General features: G+C 46.7%; 1 protein-coding gene across 4 annotated transcripts in view; it reads left to right on the plus strand.

The window, feature by feature from the left end:
* Nucleotides 1-21,881, plus strand: part of UVRAG (UV radiation resistance associated) — an 89,388-nt gene that overhangs the window by 48,279 nt on the left and 19,228 nt on the right. For all 4 annotated transcript variants that reach the window (XR_008972068.1, XM_057408502.1, XM_057408501.1 and 1 more), the window contains one exon: nt 12,593-12,671. Coding sequence is in view for 3 of the 4 variants with exons in the window: in XM_057408502.1 (XP_057264485.1) it covers nt 12,593-12,671 (79 nt within the window). In the remaining variant the exon portion in view is untranslated. The remainder of the gene's footprint in view (nt 1-12,592; nt 12,672-21,881) is intronic.

A 21,881-nucleotide genomic window follows, 5' to 3' on the forward strand; every position in this document is an offset into this window, starting at 1 on the left:
AGGGGGTTGGAACTGGATGATCTTAAGGTCCTTTCCAACCATAACTATTCCATGATTCTGTGATATTTCAGCTACTTGAGACAACAGCGTGTTCCTCCCTCCATTGACAAACAAACATGTTTGCTGGATAAACCACCTACATTCTTTGGCATCATTCTTGCAGAGCTGAAGTCTCACACTTCATCACAGCCTCAGAAACACAGGAGGAATGCTGAGATTAAACTATCAATGATATGTTTTGACACTGTCTGTCAAGCCCTGCATTTAATGCTTCTGGTAGTCTGCTCCCAGATTTTAAATAGAGAATAGCTTAGAGGGTAGAGCAAAGTAAGGATTGTTGTGTCTGGAGGGAGGCAGACTCTGTTGTTGCTGTTATTGTTGTAGTATTTCTCATGTAGTCTTCATTCAGTGCTGATACAATCTAAACATCTCACAGATTCAGTGCCTGCATGTTTCTGGCTGGAAGCTACTGAATCTCTTTAAATCATATCAGTATCCTTGTTAGGTGTAATGTGAGTACAGCGGAGCACACTCATGCCATCTGTTTGGGAGCCTTTGGGCATCTCTGACTTCAAAGCTATGCTCAGTTCCTACTTCTTGTAATCAAGTTTTCATATAACATTTCTACAACCTGCTGGTTGAATATTAAAGAGGAGAGTGCTCATTTAATCATGAGACAGCTTTCTAAATCATGCTGCTACTTGTCCTGTCTGAAAACCTTCTGTTGTGATTAAATGCAGGAAGTACAGTGATGAGTGGTGGAGAGGGGCTTTGGCCAAGGGCCTGTAGGGACAGGCCAAGGGGAATGGCTTTAACCTGCCTGAGGGGAGACTGAGCTGAGCTCTTGGGCAGAAGCTCTTCCCTGTGAGGGTGCTGAGGCGCTGGCACAGGGTGCCCAGAGAAGCTGTGGCTGCCCCATCCCTGGCAGTGTTCAAGGGCAGGTTGGACACAGGGGCTTGGAGCAAGCTGCTCTAGTGGAAGGGGTCCCTGCCCGTGGCAGGGGTTGGAACTGGATGAGCTTTGAGGTCCCTTCCAGCACAAACCAGTCTGGGATTCTATGAGTAAAGCAAAGAGATCAAGACTTCTTCCAAAATACCTTTCTCAATGCACTGTCTTTCAATTCAATGTGACAAGCTGGATTGGCAGATAAGGGGTGATGAGTGTTGCCGAACAGGCATATGGATAGTTTTGGAGTGTTTGAAACCACTTGTGGAATGAGCGTAGTTGAAAAGTGATCCTTGCTACCATGGCCTTGCTCCTGCTCCAATGAGTATGAAAAATCAGAGTTTCAACTGTAGTAGACTTACTACCACAGTACGAAGGTGGTTATTGCTTTGTGGCTGGTAATAGATAAGCCACTTACCACAAAGCCATCTCACACAAGCAAGTGAAGAGTAACTTTTCCCTGCCATTAACATCTTCCAGCTCACTCCAAGTCTTTAATCACATTTGGTACTTGATCTGAGATAATACAATGGCAGCTTGGGGAAGGAATCTTGGCAAACTCCAATCAGATGGAGGGAGATGGTTTGTTGAGAAATCTAATAGCTGTCAAAGCAACGTTGAGTCTTTGTGGTAGATTGAGTGTGTGTAAAGTGTTGCTCAAAGAATGCTTGTTGCCATGAACTTATCTTGAACTGCATTATTACATCCCACATTCTTGAGGCTACTCAGCTAGAGTCCTGGCTTGTTTTATTCTTGATCTCCAAAACAATGCTTTTTGCCTTCCTTGCCTCAGCAAATATTACTGTGTGCAGATTAAGGATTACATCAGGTGTTCTTGAATGGATTTAGATGCTGTTAACAACTGGTTCTGGGAACTAGGAGCTCTTACATGCTCCTGGCTCACCCTGGGAAAGCTGATTTTGGTAAGTGCAGTAGATGAGACCACTGACCCCAGACATCTACAGCTGACAAATGTTTCTGTGGAGACATATGAGTCTTAAGTCACTCCCTTTGGAGCACTAGGCTCCTGCTGAGATGATTTCTCTAAGCATTACTTCATTGCTCGAGAAGCAAGGACTTGACCTGTATAAAGTGTCCTCTAGTTAAAAACTAAGCCTTCAGTGGCAGGGAGATGTAAAGCTGTAGTAGGGAAGTTGTCTGCTCTGTCCTCACGGATAGTCCTTCCTTGTGATGGTTTGTATGTGGCAAGCCTTGAATTCAAGCTGGGATGTGTCATGAAAACATCAGGGTTACTCACTCCATGGATTGCTAGCTGTCTTCTGGAGGTGTTGGAAAGCATTAATGGCTGAAACAGTTCTGGTGTCCTCAACATAAGAAGGACATGGAGTTGTTGGAGCAAGTCCAGAGGAGGCCACGAGGATGATCAGGGGCTGCTGGAGCACCCCTGTATGGAGCCAGGCTGAGAACATTGGGGCTGTTCAGCCTGGAGAAGAGAGGAATCTCTTCCAGTGTCTGAAGGGGGCTGCAAGGATGCTGGGGAGGGACTCTTCATCAGGGACTGTAGTGATAGGACAAGGGGAGATGGGTTCAAACTGAAACAGGGGAGGTTTAGGTTGGATATAAGGCAGAAGCTCTTCCCTGTGAGGGTGCTGAGGCAGTGGCACAGGGTGCCCAGAGAAGCTGTGGCTGCCCCATCCCTGGCAGTGTTCAAGGCCAGGTTGGACAGAGCTTTGGGTAACATGTCTAGTATGATTCTCTAACGATACCCTCTTGTCTAAATTACTGGCTATCTTATCCAAAACTGCCTCTTTGCTTTCTTTTCCCTCTATCCAACCTGTACATATCGAAGCTATTGTAGGTTCCCCAAGAGCAAGGTCACAGCTGTTATACTTCTTAATGAGAAGATGGCAGTGCTTCTGCTTCTCATTATCATCATCTTGAGCTATTCAGATAGGCATTTCGAAAGCACATTCCATAAAGTTAAACTGCCAATACGTATTCCTTTCCCAATAAACTAATTCTCTTTGTGTTGTGTAAAGCTTGAATGAGGATATGGGTTTTTTTTCCCCTTGGCAATCAGTATTTTTGTCATCAAGTTTGTTTTACAAGTTTCTCTCCAGTTACTAAAACCCATGTAGTAACCAAACCTGCATTCACTTGTGATTTGTGATGCATCCCCATGTTTTAATCTCAGCACTAACAAAGCAAAGTGCACGCTTGTAATCCTGCTTTTCCATTTGATTTCAGCCTTGCTCATCAGGTGGTGATCTTAGCTTCTTAGTTTGACACTCTTCCAAGCATGCTGATGGCTGGCAGACTGGTTAGCTCTTCCTCTTAGGTAACTGGACACCTTGTCAGCTTGTCAGCTTGTGGCCTCCACCATCATTTGGTAGCTTGATCTAAAAAGGGTATGAGGAGTATTGTGTTGCAGCTCTGTAGCTGAGAAGTGCAGTGGTGATGGCAGTTTCCTATCATTGCATTTTAGCTGTGTTCTTTCCAACAGGCCCTCAAGCTGCTTGTCTGCGATGTAACATCAGTGCCAGTCTCTGCTCTGAAGCTCGTACAGCTGTGAGGCAGCTTATTTGAGAAGGAGACGGGCTTTGAAGCTGGGCTTTGCTGCTGCAAACCTCATTTAGGTCAACAAGGCTGACAAGAAAGCTGGAAACGGGCTTTGGGCAAGGGTCCATAGGGACAGGCCAAGGGGAATGGCTTTAACCTGCCAGAGGGGAGACTGAGCTGAGCTCTTAGGCAGAAGCTCTTCCCTGTGAGGGTGCTGAGGCGCTGGCCCAGGGTGCCCAGAGAAGCTGTGGCTGCCCCATCCCTGGCAGTGTTCAAGGCCAGGTTGGACACAGGGGCTTGGAGCAAGCTGCTCTATGGAAGGTGTCCCTGCCTGTGGCAGGGGGTTGGAACTGGACGAGCTTTAAGGTCTCTTCCAACCCAAACCAGTCTGGGATCTCTTCTGGTGACCATACAACAGACATCTGTATCTTGGTGTTTTTCTACTTCCCTCTAAACTCATCACTCTTATTCCTTTGAATAGGAGAAGTAAACATTGGATCTACTGAAGTGAGACCAGAGGAGGCCATGGAGGTGCTGCGAGGGCTGGAGCAGCTGCTCTGGAGCCAGGCTGAGAGAGCTGGGCTGGGTGAGCCTGGAGAAGAGAAGGCTCCTGAAGGGGAGACCTGAGAGCAGCTCCAGTGCCTAAAGGGGCTGCAGGAAAGCCGGAGAGGAGCTTGGGACAAGGGCCTGTAGGGCCAGGCCAAGGGGAATGGCTTGAACCTGCCCGAGGGGAGACTGAGCTGAGCTCTTAGGCGGAAGCTCTTCCCTGTGCGGGTGCTGAGGCACTGGCACAGGGTGCCCAGAGAAGCTGTGGCTGCCCCATCCCTGGCAGTGTTCAAGGCCAGGTTGGACACAGGGGCTTGGAGCAAGCTGCTCTAGTGGAAGGGGTCCCTGCCCGTGGCAGGGGTTGGACCTGGCTGAGCTTTGAGATCTCTTCTAACACAAACCAGTCTGGGATTCCATGTGCCTTGCTCATCTATTGGAGTGTTGGGTATTCTTGTGCCTGTTCTTCCTCAGACTACTTTTCCTAATACCCACTTGGAAACATCCTTGGTAGCAGTGATTTCAAGTGACCCGGCTTGAACAATGGGAGCCCTTCTCACTTAAAAAAGGCTTTTAAGGTTTCCTTCTTCTGATGCAGAAAAGTCCCAACACTATTAAATAACAAAAGCTTTCTGGGGATACAACATTCCTTTACAGTGAGCAAACAGGATGTGGTTTGTGTTGGAGGGAAGACACCAGCTCCTTCCACCTCTGTCTGCCCCCCTCACAGACCCCCATAAGGGCTGAGGTTGAGACAATTCAAACTTCATTAAATGTTTAGACCATGTTCTTGTCCACTCCTCATACTTCAGCCCTATCAAGCAAGAACTTGTGACTTTTTCAGGTCATTATCTTATCTGGTTTGGGCTATTTAGTTCTATCCTCATGTAGGGTGTCCTATCCATGGGCTTAAGCTTAAAATCCATCATTCTCTAAACTACCCTGGTTCTTGGTAGTGTTGTGTGAGGCACAGTTGTTCCCCACATCTGACGGATGACTCTGCTATCACACCAGTGACTGCTACAGGCACAGAAATGCATCAGCTCTTTATCTGTACAAGAGTGAATAATTGGGTTTCAGCTGCATTCTGCCAAGTCCTGCTCTGCAGTCATCTCCCTGCAGCCATCCTGCATATTGGCCTTGGAAATAGGGAGCGAAAGAGAAAACCACAGCGTGTTGGTTCTGTCACAAATCCAGTGCATGAAATTGGGCAGGAAGCAGCAAAGGTGCTTCAGATATGGTGGTACAGGCTTCATTTAGTCAGTGAACTGAGTTTGTGATCTTCAGTGAACTAATAGGTAATGCGTTGATGGCCAAGTAGAGGCCAGTGATGGGTGGTGTTCCTCAGGAGTCAATACTGGGCTTGGAGCTGTTGAATATCTTTGTTGAAGACCTGGACAGTGGGATTGAGCACCCTCAGCAGGTTTGCTGATGACACTGAGCTGTGTGGTGCAGTGACACTGGAGGGAAGGGATGGGATCCAGAGGGACCTGGACAGGCTGAGAGCTGGGACCATGTGAACCTCATGGAGCTCAACCAGGCCAAGGACAAGGTCCTGCCCATGGGTGAGGGCAATCCCCAGCACAAACCCAGGCTGGGGGAGCCTGGATGGAGCAGCCTGAGGAGAAGGACTTGGGGTGCTGGGTGAGGAGAAGCTCCCCATGACCCGGCTTCAGTGTGTGCTTGAGCCCAGAACCCCCCCTGTGTGCTGGGCTGCACCCCCAGAGCGTGAGCAGCAGCTCAGGGAGGGGATCTTGACCCTCTGCTGTGTGAAGGGGAGACCCCCCTGCAGCCCTGTCTGGGGCAGCAGCACAAGAGGGACGTGGAGCTGTTGGAGCGAGGCCAGAAGAGGCCATGGAGCTGCTGCGAGGGCTGGAGCAGCTCTGCTCTGGAGCCAGGCTGAGAGAGCTGGGCTGGGGCAGCCTGGAGAAGAAGAAGGCTCCTGAAGGGGAGACCTGAGAGCAGCTCCAGTGCCTGAAGGGGCTGCAGGAAAGCTGGAGAGGGGCTTGGGACAAGGGCCTGTAGGGGCAGGCCAAGGGGAATGGCTTTAACCTGCCCAAGGGGAGACTGAGAGGAGCTCATAGGCAGAAGCTCTTCCCTGTGAGGGTGCTGAGGTGCTGGCACAGGGTGCCCAGAGAAGCTGTGGCTGCCCCATCCCTGGCAGTGTTCAAGGCCAGGTTGGACACAGGGGCTTGGAGCAAGCTGCCCTAGTGGAAGTGGTCCCTGCCTGTGACAGGGTTTGGAACTGGATGGGCTTTAAGGTTCCAATCCAAACCAGTCTGGGCTTCTGGAATAATTAAGTGTTCTTAAAGCAGCACTGTCCTTGCTATTAATTTAGCTTGCAAAGCCATGTATATTAGTAGTCTTTGAACTTTTCCATCACTTTGTGAATTAAGATTTTCTAACACAATTCCAAACTAGATTTGGAATTTAACTTACACTTGCCAAAGGGGGTGTAATATACTATTTAACTTGTGCCACACTTCAGCCTGTGGAAAGCAGTTAGCTGTGATGTGCAAAAATCATTATTTTCCTGACTTCTTCCCTGAAGAGCTTTCTGAAGGAGAGATTAAACTTTGAGACTTTGAATATAATTTGGGATATGGCAGAAGCCTGAACAGAAGAAGAGAAGAAGAGATCTAAACCAGATGGTGGGATACCAAAGTAGAAGCAGGTGAAAGCAGTTAAAAATGAAGCAATTCCTTAAGCTTTAAAAATAGCCTGTATTAAAGACAGGCGGTTATAGACAATAAAAATGGGCCACCAGTCTATTGGACCATCTGGGATTTTTCTGCATCCAGAGGAGTCCATAAATCCCAGCACACAACAATAAATGTATTTGGACTCGAATTCAGAAGAGATACTTGAGGTCTGTAATAAATGGATGGAATATAAGGATTCTTTCAGCTTCTCCTAACAGTTCCCATCTGCCTGCGCTGAGAATCCTGTAGTGATTTACTGCATGTTCATCAAACACTGAAGTTCTCCTGTAAAACAGCTAAAGATTAGTTGAAGAGATAAAGTTAAATGAGATCTCAGTGGCTGATAAGTCCTTGTCTAAGGTCAGCTGAAAAAGGTAAGAAAGGGGAGTTCTTAGTGGTAAGAGTACAATACTTAGCACAATTTATGTGTAAAGACAGGTTTTGGTTGGAGATTCTGTAGTAGCAACCATCCTGCCCATGCTGTCTTCTCAAAAGCAGTGCTTTAGTGTGTACATTCAGGTCACTAAGAGCTGGGTTACAAGCCTTTCTTTTATTAAGTAGTAAGTAATACTTTTTATAAGGGGGGAAATAAAACACCAAACCTGATTGAGTCAAGCTGGAGACACCTCTCCTTGAACTGTAAGTATGAAAAAAGCCTTGCAAGAGGCTTTTTCTACTGTCTCCTCCTGAGATGACTCAGACTTCCAGCAGTAGAGGAGCATAATCTCCTTTGTTACACCTTGAATCATAGAAAATAAGGCTGAAATCAACACTGGAAAGTAATTTAGACAATCTTCTGCATCAAGGAATAGTGAAGTTTATGTAGAGGGAGGTGTCATGGCTAAGATAAGAGAGGTTTAAACTTGCCTTAGAGATGATACCTTTGCCGTCTTTGTGCCTGTGGCTGTTATGATTATAGGATGACCTGCTTGTATCTGGATGAACAGGTAGTTTCAGCATCATGGAGTGATGGTTGGTGGTTTCATGGGACACTTTGCAGCTTTTGAATTGGGTTGCTGCAGAGATGCTATAGGATCTACTTCCAGCAGAAGTGTTGTCAGGCTCCCAGACAGGTACAGGTAGCAAAGGCATTCATCAAGCCTCCTGTCTGCTCATCCTGTGCTGCCCCAGACCACAAATGTGCTTGGGCAGATTCGGGAATACATCTTGAACTGAGTGCCCAGAGAAGCTGTGGCTGCCCCATCCCTGGCAGTGTTCAAGGCCAGGGTGGACACAGGGGCTTGGAGCAAGCTGCTCTAGTGGAAGGTGTCCCTGCCCATGGCAGGGCATTGAAAGTGGGTGATTTTAAGGTCCTTTCCAACCCAAACCATTCTGTGATTCTGTGGTTCAGCTGGGATGGAAATGATGGCAGTGAGCCACCAATAGTTTCATCTGGACTGGAAATGCATATATTGTATTTCTTTTATAGGAAGGTTTTTAAACTAGAGTTGACAGTTTAGTACCTTGTCTACAGTCTTTATAACCTCAAAATGTGATTTCCTATAGTAAGATCACTTTGCTCTTCAGTTTCTTGCAGGTATGTGTTATGTCTAAGATGTGTTCTACTTGACTGAATACCATGTTAAGAGTAAATGTCATTAAAGACTGATTCCAAAGTAACAGTCCTGTTGATGGTGTAGTTGGGTGCTTGTAGCTCGATGCCCATCAGTATGTTATTTCTCATGCAAATACTCAGACTGTCTTAGAACAGCATTTGTGAAGTGTTGCAAGATCCTTGAAGAGCTCCACATCTAATCCCATTGCTGATGGCAGGGTGCTGGTTCTGTAGACTCAACTTGAAACACAGGTAGGCTTTCAGCCCTGTTTTCCATTTCAAAAGCTGACTTGAGGTTACTTTTCCCCTTCTTAGTAACTGTGAACACAGCACTGCAACCTTTGCCTTGCTTTTTCCTTTTCACAGCTCCCTGGGGATGGTTTAATGAGGTTTAATACCCTAGAAACTTCCACATGGAGTCTATGGTGTAAAATAACACCAATGTTGACACTTCTCTTAGCCGGGATTTCTTTCCTTTCCACCCCTTTTTTGCCCTCTTTCTCTTAGTCTTGCACTAATCTGCACTCTGATACATGAGGACACGCTTTGATTTGTCGCTCTCCTTCAAGTTTCTTACTAGTAGGTGTATTTGGGTACATAGATCAGCAGTACTCCAAGCCTTGACCTGCTTGTACTTGTTTGCTTACTCGTTGCCTATCAGACAACCTCCTTATGTGTAAGTAGACTGAAAATCAGTTGACTTCTGTACGTCAAAACCCCTTCTTTATTCTTAGTACTACTCATGGTTAGTGGCATCCAGTTGTGTAAACAACAGGATTTCAGTGCTAAGAATAGGATCTGGTTTGGCTGTTGGGTGATTTAGTGACTTGAATCTGATTTAGCATTAGTATTGAGTATGGAAGAGGAGAGATTCTTGACTGGGTGTTTATAACGTGCTCCCTTCTGACTTCCATGCTGGTTTTTCTTGGATGTGGTTTAAGCTGAAGGGTTCACATGAGACTGAGCTGAGCTCTTAGGCAGAAGCTCTTCCCTGTGAGGGTGCTGAGGCGCTGGCCCAGGGTGCCCAGAGAAGCTGTGGCTGCCCCATCCCTGGCAGTGTTCAAGGCCAGGTTGGACACAGGGGCTTGGTGCAAGCTGCTCTATGGAAGGTGTCCCTGCCTGTGGCAGGGGGTTGGAACTGGACGAGCTTTAAGGTCTCTTCCAACCCAAACCAGTCTGGGATCTCTTCTGGTGACCATGCAACAGACATCTGTATCTTGGTGTTTTTCTACTTCCCTCTAAACTCATCACTCTTATTCCTTTGAACTTGAATCTCTTGGAGGAAGTATTCTGCTTCGAAAGAGCTGAATGATTTTTGCTTCCCCCAAACATGGCAAGAATGGGAACAAGGGAGGTACATGTTGCACAGTGAACAAGCAGATGCCATTTTCCATTTTACTGGGTGCTTTATGATGATAAAAATACCAAAATAGTAGTTTTGAGATGTTTTTTTTTTTTGAGCAAGCATAACTAAAACCCTACAGAGCAGCATGCCTGAGACATTCAGCTTACAGCCATGCTTGTCTAAGGAGCAGACAAGAGTTTCACATAGGGAGCCAGCAGTTAAAGTTGCATTCAATTATACTCAGTGCAGCACTATATGTAATGTTGGGGTTTGTATCCCTGGATTTTATTGCTTGTGACCAGGCAAGCAAGATAACACACAAAGAAGGAGATGTGGAAGCTGGTAATGTAGTTCTTGGAGTCACAAATGCTCATGCACAAAGACATGCACTGATGTTTCTCATGTAAATGGTTATGTTATGAAAGCTGACACGAGGGTGGATGTCGTTGAGAGGCTTTCAAGTGTCATTAGTGGGACTTAGAGGGCAGGAATGGGAATATTAGCAAAGGTGGGGGGAGCAATGTGTTAAATACAAAGCTTAGTCTTTACCACTTAAAAGAAACTCTGTGTGAGATGGTGGCAAGAGCTGTAAACCAGGGTTTTATCCTCTTTTTCGACACTGCCTAACAACAGAATACACGGTTCCCTTTACCAATGACTCAGTGAAATCCTATCTTCTAGTGAACCGTGGCTTGTGTTCCTAATGGGGCTTTTATTGTCAAGCTTGAGTTCATTTTATACTCTTAATTGTGGAGGTATCTTTAAATCTAAGCCCTGCTCTTTCTCCTTAGTGTAACTGTAGATATTGAAATGAATTCCTTTTGATTGGGGTTTTACACTTAGGATAATGCCTCGTGGCGTTTTTGTAGTGTGTGTTCACTTGGAAAGCTTTTCTTCTCTTGCATGGGGAACTAGTTGGATTTATAGCTCTATTAAGCAAGGTGAGCTAGAGATAGACTATTCACAGGGATTTTTATATCCCTCAAACTCAAAGTGACCCAGTGAGCTTGAAAATAGCCTTAAACTCGAAGCTGATATCTTAATATTTGATCTGCTGTGATCATGACCTGTTAACCTTTAGCTTTAATGATTCTATATAATTCTCCTTAAAAGTACTCTACTGTGGGGCTGATTGATGATAAAATACCCTTTGTGTAAGCAGCCCTTTAGGATGTGTGTTGTTTCTAGCAGATATTGATCTCCTCTATTTGTTATCTTCTGTTTAAGGGAGCCTTGGGTTTCTGATGTAATGTGGGTTGTGCACAGATAATGTGCTCAGGATCTTGATTAGGAGCTACAGAGCATACGGTGCTTGTAAAGGCTAAAGCTCATTTCATGGGGTGGTTCCCATAAAGGTACATTTTAGGTTGTACCAAGATGACTGCATTGCCCACGGTGACCTCGCAGCCTCTGGTGGCAAGGAGCAGTCAAAAGCCCATCCTAAGAAATGCAGTGTATGGGTATTAAAGGTGTTCATGAGAACTGCTTCACTTAAAGATTCCTAAAATATACACATAAAATCACATTCTTCAATGCAGACTCTCAGTTTCAGTAGTTTAGGGAATGAAGTTTTGTCACTCTGGTACATGCAGCACTAAAGACAGGAATAAGCTGTGATGCTGCTTTTGCAAGTTCTGTGCTGCATCCAGGTGTTTGAAATTGGGCAAAATGCCTTAGTTATTAAATAGGAGAAGTAAACATTGGATCTACTGAAGTGAGACCAGAGGAGGCCATGGAGGTGCTGCGAGGGCTGGAGCAGCTGCTCTGGAGCCAGGCTGAGAGAGCTGGGCTGGGTGAGCCTGGAGAAGAGAAGGCTCCTGAAGGGGAGACCTGAGAGCAGCTCCAGTGCCTAAAGGGGCTGCAGGAAAGCTGGAGAGGGGCTTGGGACAAGGGCCTGTAGGGCCAGGCCAAGGGGAATGGCTTTAACCTGCCCAAGGGGAGACTGAGCTGAGCTCTTAGGCAGAAGCTCTTCCCTGGGAGGGTGCTGAGGCGCTGGCACAGGGTGCCCAGAGAAGCTGTGGCTGCCCCATCCCTGGCAGTGTTCAAGGCCAGGTTGGACACAGGGGCTTGGAGCAAGCTGCTCCAGTGGAAGGGGTCCCTGCCCGTGGCAGGGGTTGGAGCTGGGTGAGTTTTCAGTTCCCTTCCAAACAAAACCAGGCTGGGATTCTGTGATGATATGTGCAAGGGCTGTAGTGACCTCTGATGCTGTAACTGACTCAAGCCTTTAGTGCATGGGTGAAGCTTGTTGAAAGACAAAGCATCCCTTTACATTCTTTGAGCCTTGTTCCAGTGTGATAGTAAAATGAGCCTGCAATCGTCTTCTGTGTATGAAGAGATTTGTGCACATTCAGTCACAAAATAGGAATCAAAAGACAACTCTTTTCTTTAAAAGATTGTTCCTATTTGGAAATGAGCTAAGCAAATGGAAATAGTTGACTGCAAAGGAATAATGTGGGGTCTTGTCTTATGCTGTGATATAAGCAAGTTCTTTACTGTGAGGGTGGGGAAGCACTGGCACAGGGTGGCCAGAGAAGTTGTGAATGCTCCATCCCTGGCAGTGTTCAAGGCCAGGTAGGACAGAGCCTTGGGTGACATGGTTTAGTGGGAGGTGTCCCTGCCCATGGCAGGGGGTTGGAACTGGATGAGCTTAAGGTCCTTTCCAAGCCAAACCGTTCTGTGCTTCACTTCATGAGAGGAATGTTGCACCACTGGGAGAGTCATAAAGCGTCTCTTAACCTAGAATACTTTAGAAAACATAGTGCATTAGATCAGTTTTGACATCAGCCTTTAAAAGGCTGAGTGACTGGAGCTGCTGAGGATTCCCAAGTGCATTCCATGAAGGGGATTCCCAGGAGAAGTCAGGGAGGCAGGCTTTTTACATCTTCCCTTTCTGAGAACAGGAGTCTGTGGCGTTGACATATTTAAGCATCTGAATTATTGCACCTTAAATGCTTTTGTTTTCCTTGTTTTCTTTCCCATCAGGTTTCCTTTATATCCAAAAGGAGGGGAGAAGCTTCAGTTTGAATACGGAGTGTATCTTCTCAACAAAAACATAGCACAGGTGGGTACACTGAGCTTTCCTTGTTCTCTTACCTACTGTGTGCTTAGCATTAGTTTGTCATGAATGTGCATCCACTGGCTTCTGATGCTCTTCTCTGTGGTGAACATCTGTGACTGAGTGGAGATGTTCTTCTAACCCTTGTCTTCACTTACCTTACACCTCTGTGATTGAGACTTTGTTCTGTGGTGCTTAGAGAAGGGCTCACCAGCTGATGATGAACCTTTTCCTTTGCAAACAGTAAGTGCTGAGTGCATAGGCACTGGTTTGAAAGTTGTCAATGTTCTCTGTTACTTGTATTCTGTCATGTTTGAGGATCCGTGCGTGTCACTCTCATTGCTGTGTCTTTAGTTTGCTCTATTACCAATATAACTAGTATTCTACCCCTGTACTTAGGGTCAGACTTTCCAGCTTGTGTTTCTTAAGCCTTGCAAATGTGTGATTTTACAGTAAAAGAACGTAAGAAGTCCTCTAATCCTTCTTCCTTCTTTGCTCTTCATGTGCTTTGGAAATCATCCTTTACTTTGGCAAATGCCTGAGAGTTTACAAACTTGTAATTGAGAGCTGGGCTGGGTCAGCCTGGAGAAGGGAAAGCTCCTGAAAGGGAGACCTGAGAGCAGCTCCAGTGCCTGAAGGGGCTGCAGGAAAACTGGAGAGGGGCTTGGGACAAGGGATGCAGGGACAGGCCAAGGGGAATGGCTTGAACCTGCCCGAGGAGAGACTGAGCTGAGCTCTTAGGCAGAAGCTCTTCCCTGTGAGGGTGCTGAGGCGCTGGCACAGGGTGCCCAGCGAAACTGAGCTTTCTGCATCTGAGCCTGTTCTCTATCCAGCTCACCCAAAAGTGCTGAATGGAACTGGTGGAAAGCCTAAACCCAGCTGGAGCCCAGCTTCTTCAGCACTTCCATTTACAGCAGTGAGCCATTGTTCAGCTACACCCAAAGAGTACTTGCTAGCTCTGGATTCATTCATACTTCATCAATATCCCATTTCCCCAGCTTGCTTGCAAGCATGTTACACCACGAAGTGCCAAGAGATGTATTTATATTCCAACAGAAATACTGACATTTCAGCCTCTAACCTGTTTGTAAGGCTCGAAATAAGATTGCTCTGACAGTTTTATGCATGAAATATCGTTTTTGTGCTTAGTTTCTAGTTGGCTTTCCACTCCTCTTTTCCACCAGTCTTTTTTCCCCGACTATTCCCTACCCAGAATTGAAATCAAGCTTCTGGGTCTCTTTGTGGTGTTTGTTTTTGAAGCTTGGATTGCATTTGCCATTTTCCAGACTTCTGGTATCATGCCCATGCTTAGTGTATTTTGGAAGATAACCTCCAATGGCTCTGAAATGACTTAAAGGCTAAAATACTATAAGATGAAGTTAATCAAGTCCTGCTAATCTTGGAAATTCACTTAACCAGGCTGTTAATATAACTTAAACTGAGCCTCTTTGTTCCTGGTATTAATAATGGCAGACAGCTGTTCACACTTGAAGACTAGTGAGAAATAGGGATTAAATACTCTTTCCTTCAAAGGCTTTGATAGCTTTCTCTCTCCATTACTATCAAATCAATGCTTTCCTCAATCTCTGCTTAAGTAAATACATTAGTTCATTCTGCCACTTGAGTCGTGATCCTGCTCCCTTTGCTTTTCAGCCTTTCATGGTTGGGTTGCTATTCTGGAGCTTGCTGTACCATTGTGTGATGCAAGTGCTCTGTGCTTCTTTCTTGACTGAGATGATGAACTCTTAGAATCATAGATTTGGGTTGGAAGGGACCTCAACGCTCATCCAGTTCCAACCCCTGCCAAGGGCAGGGACCCCTTCCACTAGAGCAGCTTGCTCCAAGCCCCTGTGTCCAACCTGGCCTTGAACACTGCCAGGGATGGGGCAGCCACAGCTTCTCTGGGCACGCTGTGCCAGCGCCTCAGCACCCTCACAATAAAGAACTTCTTCCTTATAATCCAACTTGAACTTCCCCTGTTTCAGTTTGTCCTGTTCCTACAGGACTCCGAGCAGTTGAACACGTGCTCACTCACCCATGGTGCTTTCCAAGTCCTTCCAGTTGGTTTCTGACTTCCCTGGCATACCTTTAAACTCATAAAAAGTAAATTAAGACTTTTAAGTATGTCTTTGTATTAAAAGTTTCCAAATTTACATGGGGTCACTGGTGCTGGTAGAAGCTGGAGTGGTCCTTGGCCGGGCTTTGAAGTGGTTTGTACAACACCAGTGGTTCACATGTTAATGCTTGAGATTTTATGCTGTTGAATAGAAAAACATCATAAAAGTAAATCAAGATTTTAGGGGGGGTTCTATGATGTTATTTAATCAGGAAAGCGTTGCTGAAGTCCACATAAACTGTTGTAGTCACCTTTGTTTTGATATCTGTGGGTAAATAGTGCAGCTTTTTATAGTTCTGCCAAGGGGAAATTCCATTGTGAGAGCAGAACAGGTAAATAACATCAAGAAATACACCACAAACTTCTATACTTCAGGGTGACTTGAGCTAAAAACCTGAGACTGAACCCTTTGTGTGTTCCTTTGGAGGCTGGAGCTTGATTGGAGTGGCTTTTAGAAGATCTTCAGGGTGCTTTGAGAGAAGCTTCTAGATCTGCTCCATCCCTGGCAGTGTTCAAGGCCAGGTTGGACACAGGGGCTTGGAGCAAGCTGCTCCAGTGGAAGGGGTCCTTGCCCGTGGCAGGGGTTGGAGCTGGATGAGCTTTAAGGTCCCTTCCAACACAAACCATTCTGTGATCCTGTGATTCTATATGCTTAGTTCATATGAATGTGTGAAACTAAATTTGGATGGAGAATGAGCAGCAGCCTCTTTCTTACTTCTAGACCATTACAACCTGTGAGGGAATACTTTTAAGGCCCCAAGGTGTTGGCCTTAATTCATAGCATGGGTCCTACAACTTACTTTGTTGAGAATCATGTGGATTAGTTGCTCAGTTCCCTCTGGGTGCTATGGGAAGGTTGGAGGTGCATAGGAGGACCAGTGCTGGCCCTACTGGAGCATTGAGAAGAGCTTGGGTCTCCATCGCCTCCTTCAACTCATTCATCAAGTCTTGATGGTTGTGGGTGAGACACAAAGAGCCCAGAAAACCTTAAATACTTGAAAGGATTCATAAAGTCTTCCCTGCTTTCCCGGATCCCTATATTTCTGTTTTCCTTTCCGATTACCTGGAATTCTGGCTGCAAGGATTAAAATGAGTGAGGAAGAAGTGAGACTGGCTTTTTATAAAGTAAAAGCTCTTCTAGGGATACACTGGTGCTGTTTTGTAAACCAGCAGGATAACAACAATGTAAACCACATCTCGCACTCGGGAGAATCCAGCTGGAATCAAAAGCAGCTCAGTGCTAGCTTGGTAGAGCATTTCTGTAGAGAAACTTGCTTTGCTGTTACATTCCGAAGCCTGAACAATGTGTGTTAATTCCGAGAGTTCATAATCACTTCCATCTGTATGGGAGCACAAATTGCTTCAATCCCCATAGTTTCTACTTGTAAAAATGGAATCCCTCCCGGCGTTCACAGAGCAGCTTTTCCACTTGGATAACGTTGGGTAAGACCTTAAATTTCCAGTTATGATTTCAGCCCTTTGACTCTAATGAACATACAAAACGTGCTGGCTTTTATAAGGGGGTGTTAGTGACTTCTGTCTCATAACATCAACAACAAAAATCACTGTCATTCCAGACTGTTGTCAAAGGTGAAGCACAAAACAGTTGCTAAAAATGGGAGTGAATGACTCTGCTCTCCAAAGCATTAGGCACTGGGAGATGATTCAGTAGGTAGCTGGCCCCACAAACCCTGCGGCTGTGAGGCTATGGATGTGTGTGGAGTACCTGAGGAAGATGAGGCTTTAGTAGGAGAATGAGATGATCTCTTGGATTGGTTTTCACAGCAGGGGATTTGAGATTCATGGTGAGAATATCTTGTTACAGTGTGTGAATATCAGGGACTCGCTGAAGGTTGTGAGGGGTTTTTGTGGGTGAGAAGCAAGCACACAGCATGGGCAAGCTGCACCTCTGAAACAGTTCTTATGGCTTTAAACATATGCATGTGGCACATAGGTCAGCTAGAGCATAGGCATAGAATCATGGAATGGTTTGTGTTGGAAGGGACCTTGAAGCTCCTCCAGCTCCAACCCCTGCCACGGGCAGGGACCCCTTCCACTGGAGCAGCTTGCTCCAAGCCCCTGTGTCCAACCTGGCCTTGAACACTGCCAGGGATGGGGCAGCCACAGCTTCTCTGGGCACCCTGTGCCAGCGCCTCAGCACCCTCACAGGGAAGAGCTTCTGCCTAAGAGCTCAGCTCGGTCACCCCTGGGGCAGGTTAAAGCCATTCCCCCTTGGCCTGGCCCTACAGGCCCTTGTCCCAAGCCCCTCTCCAGCTTTCCTGCAGCCCCTTTAGGCACTGGAGCTGCTCTCAGGTCTCCCCTTCAGGAGCCTTCTCTTCTCCAGGCTGCCCCAGCCCAGCTCTCTCAGCCTGGCTCCAGAGCAGAGCTGCTCCAGCCCTCGCAGCAGCTCCATGGCCTCCTCTGGCCTCGCTCCAACAGCTCCACGTCCCTCTTGTGCTGCTGCCCCAGACAGGGCTGCAGGGGGGTCTCCCCTTCACACAGCAGAGGGGCAGGATCCCCTCCCTGAGCTGCTGCTCACGCTCTGGGGGTGCAGCTCAGCACACGGCGGGGTTCTGTCCCACCTTAGAGTGTTGGGGGGGATGAAGGTTCACTGGCTTTGAATTTCAGATCTCAGGCCTGTAGAAATGAGCAGCTTTGTTGCTGCATTATTGGTTGGTTTGCTGTCTCTTACCTTCACTCACAGAGTCTTGATTGCTCGGGCCTGGCTTAAACGTGTGTTCTTCTTCGCATATGAAGAGATGTGGTTTTAGTGGCAATCCTTCTTGAACTGTGTCCTTACTGAGCACACAGGGTCTCGCTAGTATAAGATGATATTACATGATTTTTTTCCTGTATTAATCATTATTTGTAACCCATGCATATGTGATGTATAGCCATTGAAGAGAGCATGACCATCTTGTTCAAGAACCTTCCAACTCCGTTGGGTATTGCAGAAGCTCTCTCTGGCATGCTATTTGACAGGTACTATTCCTCATCCAGTTGCAGGAGTGCTTAGAGAGGATATGACTGTGTTACAGCTGTAGAGCTTGTTACTTCTGGTCCCAATCAGAAGGGGCTTTACTGCAGCTATTTTCTTGCATGGGACAATGATCTTATTTGCAACTCTGACCATCAGATGATTTGATTTCCTAGAGCCAAGCTTAGGCAGTGAATGTGTCTTATCTTACCCCAGTTCATCACTGGTGTTTGCCAGGGGGGTACTGCAGTGGTGGCATTGAGAGCAGACCTTCCCAGGCATCACTGCAGGAGTTAAGGATGGTTTCCCCTGTTCATGCTGAATGTGTGCTTACAGTAACCTCACAAGGCAGAGCTTCTCTTGATTTGTTTTGTCAGACAGCTATTGAGTGATGTTAGGCTGATGTTCCCACTCTCATTGGTATGGTTTGCTCAGCCCTGGCCAAAGCATAGTTCTGCTTTCATCTGACAGTCATTAGCAACAGATGAACATTACTGTTTGACATGAAAAGCATCAATCCAGGCATCTTCTGTCAGCTCCCCCAGGGATGTTTGTTTTCACACCGCTGTGATTCAGGTCCAAGTAACTCGTGTTTAGCCCTCCCTTTACATGTCGGCAGTCGCTGTGTCCACAGGGTGGCAGGCGACATTTATGTGCTCTCTGCAACCTGTTGGAGATGTTGATCAGCCAGTGCTGATCCCCTGGGAATGGTGCTTTGGGGTTCAGTTGCTTGTCTGATGCACGAGGTAAGTGACATTCACAGCAGCACAGGAGAAAAGCAGAGTGATAGGACAAGGGGGTTAAAACTGAAACAGGGGAAGTTTAGATTGGATATAAGGAAGAAGTTCTTTCCTGTTAGGGTGGTGAGGCACTGGAATGGGTTGCCCAGGGAGGTTGTGAATGCTCCATCCCTGGCAGTGTTCAGGGCCAGGTTGGACAGAGCCTTGGGTGCCATGGTTTAGTGTGAGGTGTCCCTGGCCATGGCAGGGGGTTGGAACTGGATGATCTTAAGGTCCTTTCCAACCCTAACTATTCTATGATTGTGTAATTCTGTCTTAAGGTCCTTTCCAACCCTGCCTATTCTATGATTCTAAAGTACTTCTGGATGTGTTTGAATTGCAGTCATATTGATACCTTTAATAGAATAAAAGCTGAATGCTCATGTACTAGCGCCGTGTGTAAGGAACTGAACCGCAGTTCAGCTCCTCAACATGAAACGAGGCAAGATGTTCAGTGCCTGGCTCTGTAAGGTATCAAACATGCGAGAAAATCAACTTTATCCTCGGAACGATTAAACTTTTCCATGGGAAGCTGAACAGCAGAAACGTTAGGGCTCCACATTTGTTTTGGCAATAAACACCACGGAGCAGAAGTGTCTTTAAGCGTTCTGTGGGTATCGGTGGAGAGGCAGTGCTTATGACCCTCTGAGTGCAGGATCCTGTGACTTGCACACTACATCTTTTTATGAGGCCCCTAAACTCCCATCGTAAAACGTACAGTTCAGAAAGAATGCACTGTCTGAATCCGTGGCCAATTTAACTGCATGGGGGGAAAAAAAGTGCTCTTGAAAGAGCGCAGGTTGAAGCCAGAGTCGAGTCCCCATCTTGTAAAGTGCCAAGCATTCATTTCAATGGTGAGGGGAAGGGACTGCACCTGAAAAACCACAAAGTACCTTCTCCAGCTGCGTAGAGCCAAAAGCTGTTAGGAGAGGTTTCATTCCTGAAAGTCTCCTAGGGTAGCAATGGGCTGATACTTGGCCAGGTCATTTAGACCTGGGGAATTTACATATGGTTTATTGCAAACTTGTTGGAAGCTTTTCCTTTTTTTTTTTTTCCTTTTCCTATCGCCCATGCCAAGATAAAATAGGTTGAAATGAGACTGGATTAGCTGTAACAGTCACCCTTTCATTCAGATGAAAGCCTGCCTGTCCTTGCTGATAGGCAACCTGTGCTGATCACCAAAAGGCCAGGGTGAACTTGCTCTGTGGACAAGGAGGTTCTTGGCTTCTCCAAGCTGTACTGTCACCTGCAGCTTGAGCTTGTGCCATGCTTATAGAGAGAATCAGGGAATGGTTTGGGTTGGAAAGGACCTTAAGCTCATCCAGTTCCAACCCCCCTGCCATGGGCAGGGACACCTCACACTAAACCATGGCACCCAAGGCTCTGTCCAACCTGGCCTTGAACACTGCCAGGGATGGAGCATTCACAACCTCCCTGGGCAACCCATTCCAGTGCCTCAGCACCCTCACAGTAAAGAACTTCTTCCTTATAGCCAATCTAAACTTACCCTGTTTCAGTTTGAACCCATCACCCCTTGTCCTGTCACTACAGTCCCTGATGAAGAGTCCCTCTCCAGCATTCTTGTAGCCCCCTTCAGACACTGGAAGCTGCTCTGAGGTCTCCACGCAGCTTCTCTTCTCCAGGCTCAACAGCCCCAATGTTCTCAGCCTGGCTCCATACAGGAGGTGCTCCAACCCCTGATCATCCTTGTGGCCTCCTCTGGAGCAGATACACAAGACCTGGCATCACCAGCTATGCCTAGAGCCCCTTCTCCATAAGGATTTTGGGGACCACCCCTTGCGGGCATGCTCTGTGCGTTAGATCACTTGTGTACTGCGTGGCTGTCATCATCTGTCTGCGTTAGCTCTTCAGCCTAAGCTATTTAAAGAACAACTGAGTATGTGTTTAAAATAGACCCCAAATCCAGTAATCAAAAGGAAAAATGGATTCCTCATACAGTAAAGCTGACATAAACACGTGTGATTTGCCAACTTCAACTGCTTTGTAGTATATATAAGCACTGCAATTTGAAATTGGAAGAGATAGGGGAAGGGGGAATTCTGTTACCAAGCTGTGGCACACAGTGTTAGCGTAGGGATAAGATGCAGTGTGTAATTGTTCCTAATGAGTTGAGTGTGTGCTTTGGAGGCAAAGCTTGATTTTCAGATACAAAGTGTTAACACCTGTGGAATTCCTGGATCTCATTTGGGAGCCTGTCTTTTCCTGTAGGAGCCTTCTCGCTTCCTGCCATGTTGCCATCTCTTAATGGGGGGGGAATTGATGTGAAAATGCATATCTTTGGCTTTAATGCATAAAAATGATGTATCTGTCATTAGCAAATGCCAAACTGTGGCTTTTGGGGTTTATTTTTGGTGGTTTTTTGCTATGCTTCTGTTGTTTTCACTTCTCCAGCCTTTGTTCTTCTGTGTTATAGTTTAATATGTGCATTTTGTGCTCCATGAAGCAGGGTTTCTATCACCCTGCTATGCGTCGGATTTGGCACATCAGGGCACAAACCCTGCTTTGAAGGCTTTGGGTATGACAGCTACTTAATCATCCATAAATGCCTTTCAGGGTTATTATATGCTGTGGTTGGAGTTCACAGCAAGTTGTTCTCCAGCAAAATGAATCGCAGCCTTCCATATGTGAAAAAACCTGGAGAGGGGCTTTGGACACGGGCCTGTAAGGACAAGGGGGATGCATCCTGGGCTGCATCAAACGGAGCATGACCAGCAGGGCGAAGGAGGTGATCCTGCCCCTCTGCTCTGCTCTCGTGAGACCTCACTTGCAGCACTGTGTGCAGTTCTGGTGTCCTCAACATAAAAAGGACATGGAGCTGTTGGAACAAGTCCAGAGGAGGCCACAAGGATGCTCAGTGATTGGAGCAGCTCCTGTATGGAGCCAGGCTGAGAAAGTTGGGGCTGTTGAGGCTGGAGAAGAGAAGGCTGCGTGGAGACCTCAGAGCAGCTTCCAGTGTCTGAAGGGGGCTACAAGGATGCTGGGGAGGGATTCTTCATCAGGGACTGTAGTGATAGGACAAAGGGTAACGGCTTAAAACTGAAAGAGGGGAAGTTTAGGTTGGATCTAAGGAAGAAGTTCTTTCCCGTTAGGGTGCTGAGGCACTGGAATGGGTTGTCCAGGGAAGCTGCGAATGCTCCATCCCTGGCAGTGTTGAAGGCCAAGTTGGACAGAGCCTTGGGTGCCATGGTTTAGTGTGAGGTGTCCCTGGCCATGGCAGGGGGTTGGAACTGAATGATCTTAAGGTCTTTTCCAACCCAAACCATTCTATGATTCTATGAATGGCTTTAACCTGCCAGAGGGGAGGTTGAGATGGGATCTGAGGC

The sequence above is a fragment of the Pezoporus wallicus genome, unplaced genomic scaffold, assembly GCF_028554395.1.
Source record: "Pezoporus wallicus isolate ANWC-B61680 ecotype Strahan unplaced genomic scaffold, APGP_CSIRO_Pwel_v1 contig_7461, whole genome shotgun sequence".
Taxonomy (NCBI): domain Eukaryota; kingdom Metazoa; phylum Chordata; class Aves; order Psittaciformes; family Psittacidae; genus Pezoporus; species Pezoporus wallicus.